This window comes from Vipera ursinii (assembly GCF_947247035.1).
Source record: "Vipera ursinii genome assembly, chromosome: 13".
Classification (NCBI taxonomy): domain Eukaryota; kingdom Metazoa; phylum Chordata; class Lepidosauria; order Squamata; family Viperidae; genus Vipera; species Vipera ursinii.
In genome coordinates this window covers 9,853,810-9,877,698 of record NC_139526.1, presented here as the reverse complement: position 1 = coordinate 9,877,698, position 23,889 = coordinate 9,853,810, and the positions used below count along the sequence as shown (strand labels likewise).

At 46.6% G+C, this 23,889-nt stretch overlaps 1 protein-coding gene across 2 annotated transcripts; it reads right to left on the bottom strand.

Moving 5' to 3' along the window:
* On the bottom strand, positions 1-22,673 carry ROGDI (rogdi atypical leucine zipper). 2 transcript variants are annotated; one of them, XM_083373031.1, is made up of 11 exons: positions 22,559-22,673; positions 16,770-16,841; positions 14,763-14,845; positions 14,143-14,197; positions 13,146-13,226; positions 11,103-11,198; positions 8,840-8,938; positions 8,620-8,733; positions 3,008-3,057; positions 2,771-2,897; positions 1-732 (listed from the first exon to the last, which is right to left on the bottom strand). In XM_083373031.1, exons 1-11 carry the CDS (start codon positions 22,601-22,603, stop codon positions 691-693), a joined length of 864 nt encoding a protein of 287 aa, XP_083229157.1. In that variant the 5' UTR covers positions 22,604-22,673; the 3' UTR covers positions 1-690. The 2 variants fall into 2 exon arrangements, with proteins under 2 accessions (XP_083229157.1, XP_083229156.1); XM_083373030.1 differs by lacking the exons at positions 16,770-16,841; positions 22,559-22,673 and adding an exon at positions 16,257-16,748.
* Between the last annotated feature and the right edge of the window lie 1,216 nt (positions 22,674-23,889).

Below are 23,889 nucleotides of genomic sequence, written 5' to 3'. Positions count from 1 at the left end.
TTGGAAAGGTTTATTCCACACACAATACTAGGAGCAAAGATTAGGACTCACGTATGTTTAGCAGCAACCGACTTTGTTATATTAGCAAGACCACCATCGTCTTTTCTACTGTTTGGTGGGCAGCAAAGGTTCTCTGGAAGACCTGAGGAAGCAGCAGTGTCTACCTGCTTCCAGGAAATAGGGGGTGACCTCCCACCAAAACCCAGCTGTCCCTCTAACGCTTTCACTTATGGAAGTCAACTATCACTATGGTGCAAAAAGCTAGAGAAAGGGCAGGCGGGAAGGAAAAGAAAAGCCAAAACATGACAAGGAAGGAACAAGAGGTGTCCCACCCCATAGTTGGTCTTTCTGAGACAAGCCCAATGCAGGTCAGCAAAGGCTGCTCTTCATCCCCTCGTTTGTAACAACCTTCCCCCCCCAACTCCCAAACAGGGTGCAATTTGACCAGTGTTTATTGGCTCAGCCTGGCTTTGATGCCCATGGAAAGAAATGAACGTACTTCTAAAGTGCTAATAAATAATGACATTCTGAATGCAAAGATACTGATGACAGGCACTGCCTCCTGCCCACCAGCTACTACCCATGGAGTGGCAGAATCTGGATGTTCTTCACAGGTTTAAGAGTTTATAGCATGAGATCTTCACGGGAAGAGAGTGGCTGAAACTGACTGGACCACTCTCTGCAGGAAGATCAGTAGGGCCGATAGTTCCAGTAGCCGGAAAACACAGCAATCTGGGGGGAAAGAAGAACACCAAAGGAGATCAGAAGCAGGCGGGTGATAGGTAATTAGCTCCAGTTCTTCGGCAGAGTCAAATCTGCAACGGGAACCGTATCTTCGACTGACATTTCCAAAAAAAAAAGGAAGTACTGCTTTGTTTTTTAGGCAAAGAACCTTGTTTTTTCTGAAGGGGTCAAAAGGCAATCTTTCGTTCCTCTACATTGTGGCACTGGACTAGACAAGGAAATGTTAAAAATACAGGCTAAATTGCCAAAGACGCAGCATCACCTCTCTTTCCGAGCACAATTTCCATCTATATCTGCAACTTTTAATCAACGATGTTATGGAAGGGACTGGTAAGTGGAGAGCATGGGTGGTAAGACAAGACCAATGGCCTCTTGCGTTGCAAGAGTTAATAATCATATGGTACTGCTTTACACAGGGGTGTCTGCAGATGTTTGTCAACCAAGTCACAATTATGGCTGCCTGGTGCAGCCAAAGCTCCACCTGTGTGTATGTGTACAGGTTGGGTGTTGATCACACGATTCCAGATACCATCTGGATATTTTTTTTTTACTATACCTTGTAACGGTATGTGGGAAAGACCTTGGGAGAGCCATAAAAGAGAAACTGCCAAGGGAAAGGTCAGATATGAGACAGTGTAGCCTGCAAGTGGATAGCGGGCAGAGCAAGAGTTTCAAAAGAGACACGCCTTAGTTTCTGGGTTGTAAAGGAGACTGGGTGGTGGTGGTGGTGAGGATTGTATTTTCAGACTTGCTATTAATACAGTTTTACAACAAGGTACAATGAAGTTTATTTATTTATTTTATTTTATTTTAATCCCATTTATATCCCGCCCTTCTCCGAAGACTCAGGGCGGCTTACAATTTAAGCACAATTCAACGTGCTTAGCAATAGCCTTCATTCTATGTATATGCCTGCTTATTAGGGCTTTCGGGGGGGCCCCCAAGCGGCATTATTACAAAGTCAGCTTATTCCCCCCAACAATCTGGGTCCTCATTTTACCTACCTCGGTAGGTAAAATCTGGTTATAACTTTTACCTGTTTTACACACACACACACACACCCAAGGCCAACATCCATCTTGCAAGTCTGCAAGGACCATTCTCCCCTTTGTCTCCTTTACAGCCTAGGCAGTCTTTTCTGAGCTTCTTGCCTTGACCGTTTTCCAGCTGCAGGCTACACTGCCTCTTACCTGACCGATTCCCTTGGCAGCATCTCATGGGACAGTCAGTGCAATTCAGAAGAGAGCTGGAAGGGACCTTGGAGGTCATCTAGTCCAAACCCCAGCTCAGGTAGGAAACTCAATACCATTTCAGACAAATGGCTGTCCAGTCTCATCTTAAAAACCTCCAGTGATGAAGCACCGACACCTTCTGAAGGCAAGCCGTTCCACTGGTTAACTGTCCTCACTGTTAGGAAGTTTCTCCTTAGTTCTAGGTTGCTTCTCTCCTTGATTAGTTTCCATCCGTTGCTTCTTGTCCTGCCTTCTGGCGCTTTGGAGAACAGATTGACTCCCTCTTCTTTGGGGCAGCCCCTTAGATATTGGAACACTGCTATCCTGTTCCCCCCTCGTCCTTCTCTTCATTAGACTAGACATACCCAATTCCAGCAACCGTTCCTCATATGTTTTACTCTCTGGGCGCTTAATCATCTTACTTGCTCTTCTTTGCATTTTTTTTCCTAGAGTCTTAACATCTTTTTCGTAACGTGGTGACCAAAACTGGATGCCGTATTCCAGGTATGGCCTTACTAAGGCTTTATAAAGCGGTACTAATACTTCGCGTGATTTTGATTCTCCCAAGATCTTTCCCACATACTATTATATTTCTGCCTTATAGCTAAATATGACTTCCTCTTTCTAGGGCAGCAGCATGTATGCTGATGTCTTTTTTTTTTTTTAAGTCTGCAGATCAAACTTGGGATGTTTTGCATGTAAAGTGCTGGTTCCTGGAGATGTCCTACTATACGTGCTAGGAAAGCAAAAAACGTCCTTCAACAATTCACCACGACCACCACCCTTCACCTCACCTTATCCTTGAGCTGCTGGCAAAGCTGCAGGGAGACGGTGAAGAAAACCAGGGCATCGTTCAGCCACGGCACCACACACTCCACCTTGTGCACGTGGCTGACTTCATATCTTTGGTTTCCATACTCGCTGCGGAAAGGAGAAAAGGGGGCTTCTGGTCTCGGGGAAGCAACACGGGGAGGAAACATTTTGCTTTCCGCCATCAAGGCAGGCCCTCCAGGGGATGGAGTGGTACTTACAACATGGACCCGGGGTTATGCAGGATGGACCCTCCAGCTGGGCGGAAATTCTGAAAAAGGAAGAAACAACTAATTTCGAGGGATTGGGGTTTTGCATGGAAATCCTGCCTAGCTCGTCCTGTTGGTCAGGTATACCAGAACGACTAAAACTGTTTTTCTTCGTGACTGTCTACACCAGGCATGTCAAACACAAGGCCCGGGGGCCAGATCCGGCCCGTGAAGTGGTTTCATGTGGCCCGTGAAGCCATCCTGGAAACAGGGAGGGAACGGCCCCCACTGCCTTGGCCCTGGCCCAGAGACCCCCCCTGTCTGCCAGAGACCCTCAGATCTGTCCCACTCCTGCCCAGGCCTCCATAGGCACCCTTGATGCGAACGATGTAGAGCTGGCCATGCCCACCCAGTAGGCCATATGCACTCTAGCCACGCCCACCCAGTAGGTCACGCCCACTCAGGCCACACCCACCTGGCCCCCTGAGGGCAACCGCAATGCTGATGCGGCCCTCAATGAAATTGAGTTTGACACCCCTGGTCTACACGAACAGCATCTTGAAAGTCTGACTCTGTCGTTATCTTTCTCGTCTGCTTATAGCTCAGTGAATTAGGAAGGTGTCTGTCTCAGCCGTTTCCGAATGTTCTCTTTTTCGGACTTAAAATGTTTCAGCCCTCATCCCCCCCCCCCCGCCAAGCAATGGATCTTGCATATTTCCATTAAGATCATCTTATTTAATCTCTGTAGGGATCAAAGTTATGCTGTGAAAATCAAGAGATAAAAGTTAAAACAAATATCAGGAAATAGATCAGAAGTAACGGATGGAAACTAGTCAAGGAGAGAAGCAACCTAGAACTAAGGAGAAACTTCCTGACAGTGAGAACAATTAACCAGTGGAACAACCTGCCTCCAGAAGCTGTGAATGCTCCAACACCGGAAGTTTTTAAGAAGAGACTGGACAGCCATTTGTCTGAAATGGTATAGGGTTTCCTGCCTGAGCAGGGGGTTGGACTAGATGATCTCCAAGGTCCCTTCCAACAACTACTACTTCTTCTTCTTCTTCTTCTTCTTCTTCTTCTTCTTCTTCTTATTATTATTATTATTATTATTATTATTATTATTGTTGAACGACTGGCTGATTATGGGTCATCAAGTCCTTTTCAACTTCTACTAACTACCTAGGATTTTCACCATAGGACAGGAAATTCCCCTCCTACTCAAATCCCTGCCAAAAGGGGGGGGGGAATGCTAAATTCTATCATTCCCAGCAAGCCACTATCTTGGGGCTTCAACATATCCTTGCCCAGATGTGAGGAGAAGGTGCTGTGTCACCAGATAACCTGTCTCATCTTCTTCGTGAATTCTGAACTTAGCGCCCAAGTGGCTTGTGGCTGAGGAGCTAAAGGCAACCTACTCCTTCCTCCTGTTTTATCTGCCCCCCAACAATCCTGAGAATACAGAATAGAATAGAGCTGGAAGGGACCCTGGAGGTCTTCTAGTCCAGCCCCCTGCTCCAGCGGGAGACCTTGTATCGTTTCAGACAAGTGGCTGTCCAGTCTCTTCTTAAAAATCTCCAGTGATGGAGCACCCACAACATCTGAAGGCAAAGTTGTTCCACTGGTTAATTGTCCTCACTGTTAGGAAGTTTCTCCTTAATTCCAGGTTGCTTCTCTCCTTGGTTAGTTTCCATCTGTTGCTTCTTGTCCTGCCTTTGGGCGCTTTGGAGAAGAGCTTGGCTCCTTCTTCTTTGGGGCAGCCCCTGAGATATTGGAAGGCTGCTATCATGACACCCCTCGTCCTTCTCTTCATTAAACCAGACATACCCATTTCCTACAACCGTTCCTTAGATGTTTTAGCCTCCAGTTCCCTAATCACCTTAGTTGCTCTTCTTTGCACTTCTTCCTCTTTGCACTTCTTCCAAAGTCTCAACGTCTTTTTCGTAATGTGGTGAGCAAAATTGGCGGCAGTATTCCAGGTGTGCCCTTACTAAGCAGATTGGGGCGAGGGGCTGGCTGGCTCAGAGACCCCCTTGTGAACTTTCATGGCTGAAGCTGGATCGTCTCTTCCCCCCTGCCGGGCAATCACTTTGGCGCTGGGCTGCCTCTTACAGAATGAAAGTGACTTGAGCCAGGCGGCACATCTGCTTTTCTGTCAAGCTGGGGAACGAACTACTGCTCTCTTTCTTAAGCTGCCTAATGCAGACCACACTCAATGCGAATCCTGGATGCAGTCCCACACTATTGTGTGTTTGTTTGTTTTTTGCTACTTCTGGCTTTCCCAGTTCTCTCCCTCCTCCATTCCACACCCGCCCACCCACCCAAAACCCAACAATCTTGTGAAATAGAGAGAGTAGCCAATGGGGGAGAGTGAGTTGTGCCTCAGAGCCATCCAGTGTCAGCTTTTCCAAGAAAACCAGACAGGAAATGTGACCAGAGGTGCTAATTCGGCTTTATCCGTGAGCCTACAATAACAAAACCTTGCAAATCTTGAGAGTTATGACCGTACCAGACTGATACCCTCTCTTTTTACAGCCTGGTAATTTAGAGAGCCATCTCTATTTGTGAGTATCTTTCTCTGCCTGTTAGGCAGCTGCAGGCCAGGTCCTCTCTTATCTGACTAGGCAGCCTCCTATCCCTGCCGTTCTCTCAAGGTCCTTCTCATCTTCCATTTCATCCAGGGAGCTTCTCTGGTTGAGGAGGGAGTAGAACAAGGCTCTCCTCTGTGCCAGGCCAACACCTTCGCTGCTGCATCACTCCGACTCTCGCCCGAGAGGTAGAATGGTGGGCTGGTTGGGCAAAATTGGCGAGAGGCAGCCGCCCACCCTCCACCCCCGAACAAATAAAAATCTATCAGTCATCTCATTTTAGCAACGGGAAGCAGAAGAAAGAGGGTTCAGAATTGAAGAAGCTTCTTGGATGGGAAGCAAAATGTTTTCAAGGGGGGAAAAAATACCAAGAAAGGCCAGCTGCCTTTTGGGACCCCCAGCTGATGGGAAAAGGAACACAAGGCCTTTGATCCCCGCTTTTTAGAGAGCTAGGACAGACTGTACCTACTCCAGAAATAACAATATATAAAACCTCCCTTTTGCGTGATGACTTATCGATGGAAACTTATGTTGGTTTTTTAACTAAATGAATGAATGAATGAATGAAAACTCCTTGAACTGTGTTCATAACCTTTTCTGGAAGCACACCCATTTTAGGTCACTGGGTACAAACAGTGTATTTACTGTTTTGGGGCAATTCAAGTCAGCCCTTATCTGTGTCACTGTTTCCTATTCCTTAAAGCAGGGGTAGGCAACCTTGGCTCTTTTAGGACTCGTGGACTTCAACTCCCAGAATTCCTGAGCCAGCCATGCTGAGGGGAAAGGGAGAGGTTTCCAAGCTGAGCCATACTGGCTGAGGAATTCTGGGAGTTGAAGTCCACGAGTCCTAAAAGAGCCAAGGTTGCCTACCCCTGCCTTAAAGAGACAAGAGCCAACAAACTGGCTAATCAGATTGGTTCACCGTATGTGAAATATGTGGAATTCTGCAACAGCAACGTTGATTTGTGACATGTAAAAAAACTTTACCCTTCTGTAAAGGGCAGAAGGAAGGGGCCTCCAAGGACAGGAAGAAAATCAGTTACCAAGGCAACGGCTAGATAAGAGGGGTTTCAGCCTGGGCCAAGAAAGTAACTTGACAAAACAACTCAAATAAATATCTCACTCGTTCACATAACGTCAGGGAGAGGAAATACATTCAGATTTGCAAGATTATGTTACCAGAGCTGTTGTAAACAAAGGAGTCCTAACGTAGATGACGTTAGTATACAGAATCATAGGGCTGGAAGGGACCTTGGAGGTCTTCTACTCTGATCCCCTACTCAAGGCAGAAGACCTTGTACCATCCCAGGCAAAAGGTTGTCCAGTCTATTTTTGAAAACCTCCAGTGATGGAGGGCTCACAAGTCTGTAAAATGGGGGGTGGGGTTTCAACCTATTTTCCAAAGCACCAGAAGGCAAGTCAAGAACGGATGGAAACTAAGCAAGGAGGGAAGCAACCTAGAACTAAGGAGGAATTTCCTAATGGAAAGAGCAATTAATCAATGGAACAGATTTGCCTCCAGAAGTTGTGGGTGCTCCATCACTGGGGTTTTTTTTAAGAAGAGACCGGACAGCCACTTGTCTGAATTGGTATAGGGTCTCCTGCTTGAGCAGGGGGCTGGACTAGAAGACCTCCAAGGTCCCTTCCAGCTCTATTCTGTTCTAAACATAATTCCAGGAGGCAAGCTGCTCCACCAATTAATTATACTCACTGACAGAAAATTTATTCTAGGCTGAAGTACTACTTAAGAAAATTCTAGACCGTGCAGAAATGGATGGATTTGACTTTAAAGATTAAAGAGAAAGAAGACTCAGCGTACTTTAGAACATGGGGTAATTTCTGTCAATTGGCTAGAAAAACGAGTCAGAGAGAAAGGAACGTGATATGTAATTTTGAATACATATTAGCAAGAAGGCGGCTGTTGAGTGATTAATTCACATATTGTTTATGATAATCAACTATATCTATTAGTTAAATACATGTACCCAGACATTATGCTGTTTGCTAAATATTGAAAATGTTATTTGGGAAAACCAATTAAGGGAGACTAAGATGCATTTCTGACTCTTTAGTCTTCATCAGTCAGTCATACCCTTCTGAGATTCGAACCTGGGCTGATTGCATCTTAGTCTCCCTTAATTCTTTGTTAGTAATTTACATAAACATATGAACTGTCCGGTGTGACTACAGCCTGTTCGATAGCCTTTGAGATAAGGCTGAAAACAGGAAATAAAGATTTGCCCCATGTTTGGGGCCTAGCAAGGTAATCTAAATAGTTAACATTTGACTCATATATATATATATATATATATATATATATATATATATATATATATATATATATATATATATATATATATATATATATATATATATATATACATATGAAATTTTCATATATTTATGACAATTTTCTTCTAGGTTGGGCGATGATTTTTCAGTCTGGTTTAAGAATCAATTATCTCTAGTTTGAAAACACACCAGCCCACAATCTCCCCGAGTTTAGGCCACACTGAAGAACTAGGGTGTGTATGAAGGTGGGGTGTTCTGTTGCTGGGCCCTGGAACTGACACTGACCAATATTCGATGTTGCGAATAGACAATACAGGTAGTCCTTGACTTATGACCACAGCTTAGCCTGAGCATTTCTGCTGCTAAGTGAGACAGCTGTGCAGTGAGCTTTGCCCCATTTTACCACCTTCCTTACCACAGCTATTCAGTGAAAGTGATTGTTAATTGTTAAATTAGTAACAGCCGTTAAAGAGAATCTGGCTTCCCCTCTTGGCTTTGCTTGTCAGAAGGTGGCCAAAGGGGAATCACGTGACCATGGGACGCTGCGACCGTCGTACATCTGAACCAGTGGCCAAGTGCCCGGAGTTTTTGATCACACGACCGTGGTCTTAAGTGTGAAAAACGGTCACGATTCACTTTTTCCCAGGGCCTCTGTAACCTCAAACGGTCGCTGAACGAAAATGGTTATAAGCCCAGGACTGATTTTGATAGCCAAGGGTCCGCCCCCCCCCCCTAATGCTTCCCTACCTTTGTGGAACTGGGCTGCAAAGGGTGCAACTGGTAGACCGTTAAGCAGAGCTTATTCAGGTTGATATAGAAGTTGATCAGGATATCTGCGGGCAGCGCTGGGGTGAACATTTTCTGGAGAGAAAGGCAGAACACCAACCCAGCATGTTAATGTGGATCAGCCAGCATTCCGAATGTCCATTTTCTCAGCCTCTTAAAAGTCCCCCACCCCCAATTTCACCGTGAGTCCACTGCTGGCGATCTCGGGCAAGCTCAGAGTAGCAGGAGTGGTGAGCCGGTTCCGAGCTCGTATCAGCTGCAGCATCACAGCATCCATCAGCTGGGGCGAAGAAAAAACAGAAAAACACACAAAAAAACAGCACAGAATCCTATTTAGGTTCAGCTGGAAATGCGGTTGCTGTCAGCCCCACCCACCCCGCCCCCCAGGTCCCTCCCAAGATCACCCAGACAAGGAAATCAACTCCACAAGACAGTTAACAGAATAACAGAGTTGGAGGGGACCTTGGAGGTCTTCTAGTCCAACCCCCTGCTCAAGCAGGAGACCCTATACTATTTCAGACAGGTGGCTGTCCAGTCTCTTCTTAAAAACCTCCAGGGTTGGAGCACCCACAATGTCTGAAGGCAAGCCGTTCCACCGGTTAACTGTTCTCACTCTTAGGAAGTTTCTCCTTAATTCCAGTTTCCATCCATTGTTTCTCGTCCTGCCTTCTGGCGCTTTGGAAAATAGCTTGACCCTTTCATCTTTGTGGCAGCCCCTCAAATGTGGGAGCACTGCTATCGTGCCTCCCCCAGATGCCCCCTTCTTTTCACTAGACGAGCCATACCCAATTCCTGCAGCCGTTCTTATGCTTTAGCCTCCCACCCCCTTTGTTGGCCTTCTCGGCACTTTTTCCAGAGCCTCAGCATCTTTTTCATAATATGGGAACCAAAACTGGATGCAGGATTCTACGTCTGGTCTTACTAAGGCTTTATAACTTTGTAATTTTGCTGTGGGGTTAAAACTCTTAGATTGAGATCGGCCATAATAACAGAATCTAGCAAGTCTTGCTGTGCTATACCTCTCCCCACCCCCGAGCCAAGAGTTCCAAGAGTTATTAGTAGGGGGTCTCCAAACTTGGCAACTTGAAGACTTGTGGACTTCAACACCCAGAATTCCTCAGCCAGCCATGGGAGTTGAAGTCCACATGTCTTCAAGTTGTCAAGTTCGGAAACCCCCGAGTTACAGTATTTCTCTAGACTAGAGGTCCACAACCTTTTGGGCACCAGGGACCGGTTCCGTGGAGAGAGGTTTTTCCGTGGACCAAAGAGTGCGTGGTTTTGTGTGCTGCCTGCATCCCACGGATGGGGCTTTGCTTGTTTGTGCAGACCGATTACTGGCCTGCCATGGCCCAGTACCGGTCCATGGACCAGGGGGTTGGGGACCCCTGCTCTAAACTCAAAACATGTCTCAGCTCTTTCTGATTAGGCAGCAGCTCCTACACAATTCATCAAGGCCAACTGTCCTTACAGCTGCAGAATTCTGGCCATGTTAAGGCCATACAGGTTCCCGAGCTGCTTTGGAACATTTAATTATTTAATACAAAGAGAACCTTGGCTAATACGTCAACCCAAAATATTTCATTTGAACCCTGGGTGGAGGCTCTTCTTAGAGCAGATATTGCTCTCTTACTTTCGCTCAAAATTTTGGAACAAACTCTGGTTCTAGCCGTGATCAGACAGAGTGTCTCTTGGATCCTGATATGAGCCCAGCGTGATTTTCTCAACCCTTCTAATGGTGCTGTTCATATTAGCTTTCGTGTGGATTTGGTCATGCAGCCATTTTGAGAAAATCCCAGAGCTAACCGTCACTGCTGCAGTGTGTGAAAATAAGTTCTATAAATTAAACATTAAGCATGTAAGAATAACTAAAGGCATTCCGTGGTCACGTGACCGTGATTTGCAACATTTTTATTTGTTCGTGGAATTTATCTGCTGCCGAATTTATCTGCTGTAATGAAGACACTCTGGGCAACTGCCAGCGTTTTAAAAAGTTAAAATCCTGACAAATAAATATCTTTAAAAGAATAAAAGCAGAAATTCCGGTCAAGTTAAAATTATAGTTAAAAGATGGGGAGGGAGGGAACAAGGAGGTGTCTCTTGTTTTTTTTGCTAAAAACCGGCATTTACTTCTGCTTTCTGACAAAACCCACCCCTAGCGAACAACGGGTTTGCTTAATGACCATGGTAATTCACTTAACAACTGCTGCAAAAAAACCCAACAGAATAAAATGTCAATCTGGTGATGGCCCGTTTTACAACTGCCCTGACTTATGACTGTAATTGCCAGCCTTAATTATACAGTCGTGGCTCAAGGATCTACGACACCAATTGGGTTTCAGAAGTGCTCAAAGCTTCTCTGGTCTGGTCTGGTTGGCAGTTTGGCAGATCCAACTGTGCAAATCTAATTTGGGTCTGAGCAGTGGGAAGCAGAAACCTCGACTCACCTTGAGAACTTCGCATCCCGTCTTGAACTGGTAATTGGCACTCCGCTTGGTAAGCAGGTAGACCGCTTGGTTGACGTGGTTCCTGGCATCCTGAATCTGAAAAAAGAAACCAAACACAGATACAAACAAACAAACACACACACACATACACACACCCAAAGCACAGGATGGCCCAGATTCAGTCTAGGAAACTCATTTGGTGTTTGTTGATCGAAAAAGTGGAGAATAAGAAAAGGGTTTTTACTCTGTCCTTCAGTATCACAGATAAGAAACATCAGGCTCTTGACTCCCTCTATTTTTTTATTATTATTTTTTGCAGCCCCTGCCCAAAACTCCTTCCTGAGACTTTTCTTCTTCTGAGGCAAAAATCCCTCCTTCCTTAGGATTAAGGGAACATGGCAATCCTGTCTCTCGGCTTGATCCACCTCTCAAGGCAGCCCTTTCCCTCTCCACAAATCCCGTTTTTCCTAGAACAGCCTGCCTTGCCATTGTTAATAAACTGTGCCTTTTTTTTTCTTTTCCTTTTTCATAAGAGTAGCCGAAAGACCTGGGAGGGTCTCTTCTGAGCCTCTCGCCCCACCCGCTATCCAGCTGTGGGCTAAGCAGTCTCTTATCTGACCGTTTCCTTGGCAGCGCCTCTTCCCCCCCCACCCGTGAACAACGTCAAACCGAACAGTGAGGTTGAAAGAAGAGCTGCCTGCGGGGGGGGGGGGTGTGTGTGTCTGTCCATCCCGCTACCTGATTAAAATGGTGCGTGCATTTTTCAATTGGCTGATTTAAGCGCAACTCACAAAGGGCGCTCCCACATTTGGGATAGAGCCCTACGTCTGTCTCCCCAACCCGTACCAGAGAGAGAGAGAGAGAGAGAGAGAGAGAGAGAGAGAGAGAGAGAGAGAGAGAGAGAGAGAGAGAGAGAGAGAGAGAGAGAGAGAGAGAGAGAGAGAGAGAGAGAGAGAGAGAGAGACGGGCTTTTTTCCTTAAAAGCTCTGATTTTTGGTCCTGTCTTTCAGGAGAACGAAAAAAGCCAGGACTAGCAAACCTATTAAACACGGGAGAAAGAAGGACTCCAAGCTTTCTCTCTGGTCTGGATTTGTAAATTTAACCACTCTGAAGTATGTTCTAAGCAGGGAGTCCCTGACTTACAATCGATCGTTCGTTTAGCAAGTGAAAAAGGGTCTTAAAAGTGGTCCTTGCACTTACTTACACACAAACACACACACACACAAACACCGAGATCCAAAGATTTGGCAACCAGCTTGCCTTTATGATCGTTGCACCCTGCCAGAGTCAACTGATCTCCATTTGCAACCTTCCCAGCTGGATTCCGACAAGCAAAGTTAATGGGAATCCATCAGGGAAGATTGCAAATAACAATCACATGATGCCTCTTCGAACTACCACATTGTTTAAACAATGAATTTTCCAATCTCAATTGTGGTTGTAAGTTGATGACCTCTCAAAAGGTACCAAAACTGCACCCCTTTTGACCAGGGTGACTTTCTCCAAAACCTAAGTGTTCCCAACCGATACAGGCCATTTTAATTAGAGGCCAGAGGCCACTAAAAGCAGGATACAGCTGCCCTCTGGCTGATTTGGAAACAAGTCAACATCTCTCTAGTGGGCAGGATAACAAACTGAGAGGTGTTGTGTCAACATTTCCCTTCATTAAAAAAAAACAAGGATCTCTGTAGTTTCGTTACTAGAGAAATCTAAAACTCTGTGGTTCCTACAACCAGCCCAATTTCGATTTACTTTTCACCGATGCGATATTTCAAATGCAGAACTCCATCTTCACAACTTGGTTTTGGGGGGAAAAAAACCCACAAAGGGTATTGCAGAATTTGGGTTTGGGGCAGGGAGTTGAAAAAGCATTGAGCGGGCGGGGGGGCTAAGAGTAATTTGGAAAATCCTTGCAAGTTTGGAAAGTGGAAAGTTTGCGTGTTCTCTTTTCTCTTGGTATTTTTTATTCCACCCCAAAACCAAGACCCTCAATTTTTTTAAACAGGAAGAGAGATCTACTAAAGACCAAGACATTAAACGTACTTGCTGGAGTTTCCACTGTTTGTCATCCCGGAAGGCAAAGTGCACCAGTTGGTTATTTCTGGGAATTTTCAAGTTAATGTCCTGTTAAAAGGAGAAAGGGTGGGGGGGAGGCAGAGACCTGTTAGATCACACAAGCTTCCTTCCAGAATTCAGATTCAGCAGGCGTTCTCCCTCCCACCTCATTTCTAACGGGGGGAAAAGCAAATCCCAACATTTGGCAAATAAAACAAAACAAAACAAATAAAAGTGCTGGGTGTGTGCTGGATATCAAGCAATGAACACTGGAAATATTTCCTGAGCTGCATAATAGCAGAGGCTGCCACAGAGAAGAGGCGGTCAAGCTATTCTCCAAAGCCCATGAAGGCAGGACAAGAAGCAAAGAATGGAAACTAATCAAGGAGATGGGCAATCTAGAACTAAGGCGGAATTTCCTGACAGTGAGAACAATTAGCCAGTGGAACAACCTGTCTCCAGAAGTTGTAGGTCAGGGGTGTCAAACTCAATTTCATTGAGGGCCGCATCAGCTTTGCGGTTGCCCTCAAAGGGCCGGGTGGGTGTGGCCAGGCTGGGCGTGGCCTACTGGGTGGGCGTGGCTAGAGTGCGTATGGCCTACTGCGTGGGCGTGGCCAGCTCTACATGGTTGGCATCAAGGGTGCCTATGGGGGCCTGGGCAGGAGTGGGACAGATCTGAGGGTCTCTGGCAGGAGGAGGGTCTCTGGGCCAGGGCCAAGGCAGTGGGGGCCGTTCCCTCCCTGTTTCCAGGATGGCTTCGGGGGCCGCATGAAACCACTTCGCGGGCTGGATCCAGCCCCCGGGCCTTGTGTTTGATGTGTCTGTTGTAGGTGCTCCAACACTGGAAGATTTAAGGAGAGACTGGACAGCCACTTGTCTGAAATGGTACAGGGTTTCCTGCCTGAGCAGGGGGTTGGACTAGAAGACCACCGAGGCCCCTTCCAGCTCTGTTATTCTGTTCTGTTAAAGCTTGCACTGAACTCACCGCTTGACACAGAGCGTCACCCTGGAGAGTTAGGACTCCTTTCACCTGGTCAACGCTGAAAGAAAGACAGGGAATTAATGGGGCAAAACAACACAGCCGTCCCTTGCCTTGCACACAAGCCAACGCAACAGATGCAAAATGGGTTTCGAGTCCATCTGGAGACCTTGGGAGCTTCCGGTTTCAGCCAGCTTTGGGGGTTCCAGTGGTCAAAACCAGGCACAGAGAGGTGGATTCTCACCCAAGTAGGATCAATCGGATTTAGCAACGTTTTCACAACGGGACTGTGAATCTCAGGCCTGGCGAGGGATTTGATGATGAAACGCACGCTGCCTTGAATACATTTTTTTTTAAAAAAAATAAATAAATAAAAGGGCTGCCAGGCTTCGGTTGCCGCTGGTTGATCATCTCCGCTAGGCCAAATGTTCTGCTTAACCAAACCCCAGACGCAGGAAAGAGATGAAAGCCTTCTCACACAGGGAACTCATTTCCTTGTCTAGAGAAGACTGCGTCAAACCAGCAGCCCTGATCTTCGGCATCTGTTCTCTAGCTGCTGGGGGGGGGGGGATTAGGGTTATGGGTTAGGAAAAAAAATTGGTCAGCCACTCAAAGCCAATACCTACTTGGAACTGCCCAGGATAAAGTTCTCCTGTTTCACGGGCCCTTCTGAGCTGCTGGCTGGCAAATTAAAGCGGTGAGAAGCCTCCTGGGTGAGAAAAGGAAGGAAGAGGGCCAGGGCCAGAGGCATTAGCAGCTCTGAATATTTCTTTCCCCACCCCACCCCACCCTACAGTCAAAGAGAGTGAAAGCCACATGCTGTTTGCAAAAAAAAAAAAAGGAAGCCAAAGATCAAACTGTCCATTCCAGCCCCTGCTTCCATTAGCAACCTTCACAGTGTCTGCAAGTTAAATTCAACTCACACATTCAGAGACGTTCTAGGCCCCGCGGATCAATGTTGTAAATAAATTATTAGTAGTCTGCTTAGAAATTCCAGCCAAGTAACTTCGCCCGCCCCCCCCATGGACACGATATAGCGGGCAAAGGAAGGAGGGGGGGGGAAAGAGCCCAGCTTCAAAGCAGGCAAGGTCAAAAAACACAGCCTTTCCGAGGCTCTTTAAAGCAGCCGCGTCCTTCCCAGGATGACGTGGCAGCTGTAAAAGGCGGTCGTGCCATCCTGGGGAACAGTTTGTAAAGAGCAGCGGAGCGGGGCTGCATCTGAACACATCTTTCCCCCAATTATTGTCAAGATGCTGTTGAGCCACCTTTAGAGATGAAGCTCTAGCTGCTAGCTAGGGATCTTTTTCCAACAAGACTTTCATGCTGGACCAAGCACCCTGGCTCAACGGAATGGAATGTGTAGCAGGAGGAGAAAAAAAGGGGGGGAGGGAATCTCAGCACGAGGACTGGGGGTTTCCCAGGGAGGGGGCAGCCCATTCCAGAGAAGGACCCAAACAAGAAAGTGCACATTCCAGAACTCCGTGGGGGAAGGGAGAAAAAGATTCAGGATAGGCACACCACAGAATCTCCCAGGATCTATCTATCTATCTATCATCTATCTATCTATCATCTATCTATCTATCTATCTATCTATCTATCTATCTATCTATCTATCTATCTATCATCCATCTATCTATCATCTATCTATCTATCTATCTATCTATCTATCTATCTATCTATCTATCATCCATCCATCCATCCGTTAGATTAGAAGGTTATAGCTTCAGAGTAGCAAGGTTCAGTCTCTATTAAGTGTAAACAAATAAAGAAATGGACTCGACTGGATTTCACTGTGTTGGATTTCACTTGGGCCTGACCCTCTGCATGCTGGTGAAATCCAGATGTAGCTGTAACCAGCAGCCATAATATTGATACCCTGTCATCAATATTACAGTGGAGGCAATTAGGAAGGAATGGATCGGGTCTCTGGATCCCAAGCAGAAAAGGTCCTTTGAAGGAGGCCCAGGCAGCTGTCCTTAAAAAAGGAAGGCCGTGCCTCTTCCTGGATGGTGTGTGTGTGTGTGTGTGTGTGTGTCCAGGACAACTTGCTTGGGCCAACTCGCTGCAGCACAACTCACTGGGGACCATCCAACCCTGCATTAGGCATTTCATTCCCTTACTTTTGTTATGGGGGATCCTGCTTTCGTCAAAATGACTGCAACTCTTGCATTCTGGATCGACTTTATTTTATTATTATTGGCCACGCTTCTATCAAGATTAATTTTTGCATCGGTTGGATTGTCCTGGGGTGTGGTGTCCTGCCGCGAATTGGCCATGGCGAGTTGCCCCATTCCGTTCCAAGGGTGGCGCAAGAGCTACACAGCCCCAAGAAAAAGGCGATTCGAGCCGAGGAGCTGTTGAAGAGGCAGCCATAGGTTGTCACTCCTTGCCCAACTGTGTCTTTTCCCAGGACTTCCCAGCGACTGTGTGAGCCCAGGAGAAGGTTATGGTTTATTTCAGAGAGGTACCACGAGCACTCCCAGGTCCCGCTTCAAATTCGAATAGCTGCACACCATTCCAGCAAATAAAAAGCCCGCCCAAATGGGAGGCCTTGGAAACGACACACCAGTCTGGAAGAAAAAAGCCACGATCCTCAGAATAATAATAATAATAATAATAATTTTCGTAAGCACCTTCAGGATCTCTTGCAGCTGACGGAGGACGGAGTGAACCTCCTCTCGCAAAAGCCATTTAAATTCTTCTTCCTGAAGAGAGAGAGAAATGGAGACCAACATTATCACTGCCCTTTTCTGCAAAGTGTTTTCAAAATGGGAGTCCACACACCACAAGGTGCTAAAAGGTTGCGTAAGATGCCACTGAACAGGTATGAGATTTTATGTTGCACAGGGACCAAACTTAGCTGCGGGCTAGGCATACACTGAAAATAAAATGCCTCTCATCTGACTAAGAGGTTTGGTAAACTTAGGAGAAGCACATTTAACAACCCCCAAAGGTATCACAGGTAGCCCTCGACCTACCGTTCATTTAATGACCGTTTCGAAGTTCCAACGGTGGCTTAGGACCGTTTTTCACACTTACGATCGTTGCAGCATCCCCAGGGTCACACAATCAAACCTTGGACGTTTGGCAGCTGGCATGGATCTAGGATGGTCATGGTGACCCCGGGTGGGTCACGTGATCCCTTTTCGCGACCTTCGAAGAAGCCAAGTCAATGGGGAAGCCGGATTTGCTGAACCACCCGTGTGACTAACTTAATAACTGCAGCGATTCACTTTAACAAGCGTGGCGAGAACAGTCACAAAACGGGGCAAAACTCACTTAACCGCTGCCTTGCTTGGCAATATAAATTTGGGGCTCCACTGTGGTCGCAAGTCAAGGACTTCTTGTAGTCAGAAAGTAACGGCAGCAGCTCGCAGTGGGAATAAAATCAAGCCGTCTAGCTAAGCTCCCCACGGTGGCTGGCTTCAGGGCACTGAGAAATCCATGAAGGACAATGGAATTATTCTAGCCAGCTTTCCTTCCAAGGGCACCTTCATCGTTCTTCAGCTGGTAAGGATAAATAAATTCCTGCAGAAGGCTGTGATCCCTGACAATTTAAACATCCCTTTAATCATTAACTTACGTGCCTCTATTCATTCACAAGGCTGCGGTCTTGGATGACATGGCACAGGGAGAAAATACAGGTAATCTTCAACTGATGAAGGCTACTTCCCCAAGGCTACTTACAACCCAGATTCAAAATTCACGATGGTCCCTCCCTCCCACCCCCCACTCACACCCCAAAAGCAGTCATGGGATCCTATTTTGGGTGCTTGGCAATTGTCCCGCATTCAGTGATTATAATTTACAACTTTTTTAATGGGAACATTTACTTTGACCTTGACATTTATTTCCTGCTTTTGCAAAAAAAAAAAATGCCCACTGCGGACCGTGGATTTGCTTAATGATCACCACAGCCACTTAGTGGCCATTGTGATTCACTTAATGGCACCGTAAAATAAAGGCCATAAAGTTGGGTGTGGTCACTTGGGGACTCACTTAAGAACTGACACAGTTTATGACCGTATTCCAGACTCAATTATGGTTGTGAGTCAAGGACTATCTGTAACCATTTTTTTTTTAAAAAAAAATCAGATTCAGACCTGATTAACACCCGGATGAGAAACTTGCAAAAAACAAATGCCATGATGTAGATAAGACTGGAAAATGAAAATAATAATAGTAATAATAAAAAAAATTCCCAAGATCTTTTTTTAAAAAGGAAGATTAAAAACAATAAATCATTGCGTGTTCCTGTAGGGGAAAAATAAGTTCCTCGTAAAACCTTCAACACTCATTATACTATTATTTCTCCATATGAATTATTCTAATAAGTTGCTTTCGCTGTTCCAAAGCTTTGGGCCAATTTTTACAGCTCCTCTCCTAATCTGTAGGAAACAAGGACTGTCTGTACAAATTTGACAACAGCGAACTGTACCTTCATTGTCTACTCTAGACAACGAGGTCAACAATAGATAATGTACACAGGACTTGCCAAGATCCCTCCATATAGCCAAAGAACATCTGTTAGAAGAGCCTTGGGTGATTTAGGCAAGAATGTTAAGTTAGGCTACCCCAATTTAATATAATAAAAGACCTCTCCTAATTATATTTTACAGTATACTGTGTAGCCTACAAACAGAAAACGTCATTTTCCTACAGCTTTTGCCTTAAATATACCAGCCTGCTCTAAGACCAAAGATGAGCTTGGACAAAATTATAATCATATGCCTTACCACAGTATCCTGTGAAGTGAATAAAAAGAGAGTTTCCGAGCAGTTTTAAAAAGCTTAATGGATTTATTCAAATTTGCAGATGACACTAAACTGGCAGGAATAGCCAACACCCCAGAAGACAAGCTCAGGATCCAAAAAGAGCTTGACAAACTTGAACAGTGAGCCCCATCCAACAACATGAACTTTAATGTGGAGAAAGGCAAAGTTTTACATTTAGGAAGGAAAAATCAAAGGTATAAATAGAGATTGGGCAAGAGCTGGCTCAAAAACAGCAACTGTGAGAGGGACCTTGGAGTCCTAGTGGATGATCCCTTGAATATGAGCCAGCCATGTGCAGCAGCAGCCAAACAAGCGAATACAATCCTGGGTTGTAAAAACAGAGGCATAGAATCAAGATCACACGAAGTATTACTACCGCTCTATAAAACCCTAATAAGACCACACCTGGAATACTGCAACCAATTTTGGTCACCATAGCACAAAAAAGATGTTGAGAGTTTGGAAAAAGTTCAAAGAGCAGCTAAAATGATCAAAGGCCTGGAGGCTAAAACATACAAAGAATGGCTGCGGAACTTGGGTTTGGCTAGTCTAAAGAAAAGAATAGGGGTGACATGATAGCAGTATTCCAGTATTTGAGGGGCTACAACAAAGAAGGGGGCATCAAACTATTCTCCAAAGCACCAGATGGAAGGACGAGAAACAATGGTTGGAAACTGACCAGAGAGAGAAAAAAACCTGGAATTAAGGAGAAACTTCCCAACAGTGAGGATAATTAACCAGTGGAAGAGCTTCCCCTCAGACGTTGTTGGCGCTCCATCACTGGAGGTTTTTAAGAAGAGACCACTAGACAGTCATTTGTCTGAGGTGGTATAGGTTCTCCTGCTTGAGCAGGGGGCTCAACTAGAAGACCTCCAGGGTCCCTTCCAGCTCTATTCTATTCCGGCATCAGAGAGTCTACCTATAAGTCCAGCAACTTAGAGTTGAAACACAGAGCCAGTTTGATCCAGTGGTTAAAGCACAAGGCTAGAAGCCAGGAGACTGTGAATTCTACTCACACCAACCCACCTTACAGGATTGTTGTTGATGAGAAAAGCAGACTTGTATTGCACACATGTAGGCATAAGGCAGGGGTGTCAAACTGCCAGCCCGCAGGCCGGATGCTTCATCCGGAAGCCGCGCCTACCCCATTGCCGGCAATGGCAAAACCGTCCCGATATGTTGCGCGATGTCATGTGACATTGCGAGTTTGACATGTCTGGAATCTCAAATAAAAATGCAATGCATTATGCTGAACAGATGGCTCTATAATTTAGTGCCTATGTATTTAAATATACCAGGTACACATACTGTGTATATTGAGATATATTAGGCACAACCTATAATTTACAGCTCTATACTGTATAATTTCAAGGTCAAACTGCAAATGATAAATTAGAGTTGGCCACTGGAAGGAAATAAAAAAGAGAAGTTAAACCAGGTTTCTCCCTACTTGTACAGCATGGAATCCACCAAACTGTAGCCACCATTGGCCAGTTCTAAGGTCTCTGCTGAATCAGCCATTGCAAGTACTGAGTAGATGGCTCTCTACATTAGGGCCTATAATTTACAGCTCTGTGTAACTTCAATGCAATATCCACCCACTTTCCAAGGCCCCACACCCCATGTCTCTTTCCCATATAGACTGAGCAGCAGCAGCTTGCACAGAAATGGCACCCTCCAGCCCACAAAAGCAGATGGCGGAGGGCACACGCTCAGCCCCAAAGGATGAAAAGTACTAATAGGTGGGAGTGGGGGAAGATGGAGAAAAGGGAAGATATTGGGCAATATTTATCTTGTGCAAAGCCTGGGAAGCAGCTGACTATATGATCCATCCCCTGGCTGATGCTTGCAACCGCCCTACACCAGAGCTGACAAAGGCGCCTAGTGGGAGGGTGGGAAGGATTAAGAGGTCTCCCAATCTTGCACTGGCCTTGGGAGATAACATTCCCCTTTTGGTGAGGAGGACAAGGATTGCTGCTATGGTGTAGGGAAGGGGTCCCCAACCTTGGCAACTTTAAGGCCAGTGGACTTCAACTCCCACAATTCCCCAGCCAGCCATGCTGGCTGGGGAATTCTGGGAGTTGAAAGTCCACAGATCTTAAAAGTTGCCAAGGTTGGGGACCCCTGGTGTAGGGTTTAAACTGTTCCAAAGGCTGCACCATTTCTAATATGATGCTCACTTTCTTTATAATCTTGCTTTTTAAAAAACCATTAAGGATTGTTTTACAGCTGTTTATCAGGTTGTTTTAATGGTTTGTGAGGGGGTGGCTATATAAATAGAAAGAATAAATAAATATAAGAGGCAGGAGTATTAGCTACGTTCACCCTCTTGAGTTACATATTATACATAGAAAGGCTGGATTAAAAAAAAATTAAAGGCTGGATTAGAAAAATATTCCAACAATAGCTAGAAAATCCATTTATGGGTAGCCCTCGGCTTACAACAGCTCATTTAGTGACTGTTCAATGTTACAACAGCACTGAAGAAAGTGTCCTATGACCATTTCTCACACTTAGAACCGCTACAGCATCTGCATAATCATATGATCAAAATTTGGACGCTTGGAAACTCACTCATATTTATGGCGGTCGCAGCGTCCCGGGATCACGTGATCCCCTTTTGCAACCATCTGACAAGAAAAGTCAAAGTCAGCGGGAAAAGCAGGACAGATAGTCTTTGACTTACAACGATTTGTTTAGTGGCCGTTCAAAGTTACAACGGCACTGGGAAAAGTGACCTATGACCATTTTTCACACTTACGACCGTTGCAGCATCCCCAAGGTCACGTGATTTTACATTCGGATGCTTGACAACCGACTCATATTTATGATGGTCGCAGCGTCCCCCTTTGCGACCTTCTGACCAGCAAAGTCCAGGGGGAAAGCTGGATTCACTTAACAACTGTGTTACACAATAACAACAACGGTGATTCACTTAACGACGGTGGCAAGAAAAGTCATTAAATGGGGCAAAATTCACTTAATGAGTGTTTCGCTTAGCAGTAGAAATGCCGGGCTCAATTCTGGTGGTAGGTCGAGGACTACTACGACCACCAAGGCTCGGGTGGGAGCGCAGGGAGCTCTGGATTTGGAGCTGCAAAGCCGCCAAGGACCCAGAGGTGGCAGCCAAGGGACACCAGAAAGGGAGGGGGGAGCTCGGCTGCCCCCTAGCGGTCGCCCGTATTTCAGCAGCCCAAATACGAGACCCTCCCCTCCCCTCCCCTCCCCAATTAGGGCTAGTCCTTTGGACCCCAAAGCCGGGGCTGAACTGTAGCCTCCCCCCCCTCCCGCGCTGGCCAAGCAATCCCCAAAGCAACTGCGGCTTCTGCAGCCAAGCCAGATCCAAGCCAACCCGGCCTCCCCGCTCTCTCGGGCCTCGGCCTACCTCGCAGGGGTGTAGGGAGGCCGTTCCTGGAAGCGCCGACGCCCCTCCGAGCGTCCCCCGCCCTCTCCAAAGGCGACGCGTGCCCTCTCGCCCGGTGACGTCACGCGCAGGGTGGTGACGTCACGCGCAGGACGGTGACGTCACCACCCTGCGCGTGACGTCGCCCGCCCCCTCGCTCTCCATCCCGTCACGCGCTCCCTCAATCTCCGCCCCGTCTTCGCACCCACACATCTCCCTCATGGCTCCCGCAGCTGGGCCTTACCAAGACGGCCCGCTCGGCCGGGCTCGCCAGCGCGGCCATCCTCATCCCGGTCCCCGTCGCCGCCGCGCCACGGGCTACCTACCGAGCGCTGAGGCGTTGGCTGGCTTCCCACCCCCCCCTCTCGCTCCTGATTGGTCGCGCGTCGCGCCCGGGCCCGCCCAGCTGCCTCGGAGGCTCCTCCCATAGGTCTGGGCTTGGCAGAGAAGAGCCCGGCGCGAGCCTGACTGGCTGGCTTGTGACGGAGGGCGGGATGCTTGCGGGCTCCCTAGCCCAGGGGTAGGCAACCTCGGCTCTTTTATGACTCGTGGACTTCAACTCCCAGAATTCCTGAGCCAGCATGGCTCAGCTTGGAAACCTCTCCTTTCCCCCTCAGCATGGCTGGCTCAGGAATTCTGGGAGTTGAAGTCCACGAGTCATAAAAGAGCCGAGGTTGCCTACCCCTGCCCTAGCCGGAGGACCCCCGAATGCAATGGGGCGTCGTGGGCTCTCCAAGCCTGGAGGGGTCTCTCCGCCTCCGGGGAGTTGGGGGGAAACGGAAGATGCTCTGCGGCACCCGGGGAAGCAGAGCTTTGCTCGGCTTTTTCTGACCTCTTCCCCAGTTGCTGCAAAAGGTTGGCCGGGCAAACACTGCAGAACCGGCCGGCCCCGCCGCTCGGTGAACTGCCTGCCGGGCTGCGAGGTTTGATTTCGCTGCTTTAAGCCCGAAACTGGGTTAAATCGTGGCTTCATGCCCTTTGGAAGGAGTCCTGCTGGCATATCCCCTTCCGTTTTACTCGCCTGACGGGCGAAGCACCGAAGCGAGGCGGATTTCTTTTAGCATCCTTAAAACACAGCATGGCGACGACGAATGATAAGCGTATCCTTGATGTAATCTTTTCGTATGGAAAGGGTCGGTGCTGTTTCTGCTTTTCATTTTAATTCCTAAAGAACGGAAATGTCTGCGATGCCAGGCTTCCTTCTATTTTTTTATTATATATTAGCACATTTATATATACATATGATTATCCTTTGGCTTCTATTTTAACAAGGCAGTCAATATTTTATATTCTAAATGAGAAGTCACAAACAGAAAATACCCAAGTAGAATTATTTTTACCCTTCATCTATGCTTACCCTCTTAGAATTTTTCGTATTATGAAGGCAGTATTTTCCTTCAAAGTTATGTCAAACATCACTTCCTTAAAATCTGAATAATCATGAAACAATGGTAAGCCAATTGCTGTATTCAAACCTCCACTTTTAATTCATGTGTTGGCTTAAGAACAAATGACAAAATAGAGAAAAGCACTGTTATTCAACATAGCTAATTATTTAGTAAGCAAATGATTTTA

Excerpts from the sequence above, each read along its gene's own strand:
- ROGDI (XM_083373030.1), bottom strand. The coding sequence starts at position 16,427 with ATGGGGCAACTCGCCATGGCCAATTCGCGGCAGGACACCACACCCCAG. Across the intron at positions 11,199-13,145 it reads AACAGTGGAAACTCCAGCAA|ATTCAGGATGCCAGGAACCA; the intron begins GTACGTTTAATG and ends TTCTTTTTTCAG. Across the intron at positions 2,898-3,007 it reads CATAACCCCGGGTCCATGTT|CGAGTATGGAAACCAAAGAT; the intron begins GTAAGTACCACT and ends TCCTTTCCGCAG.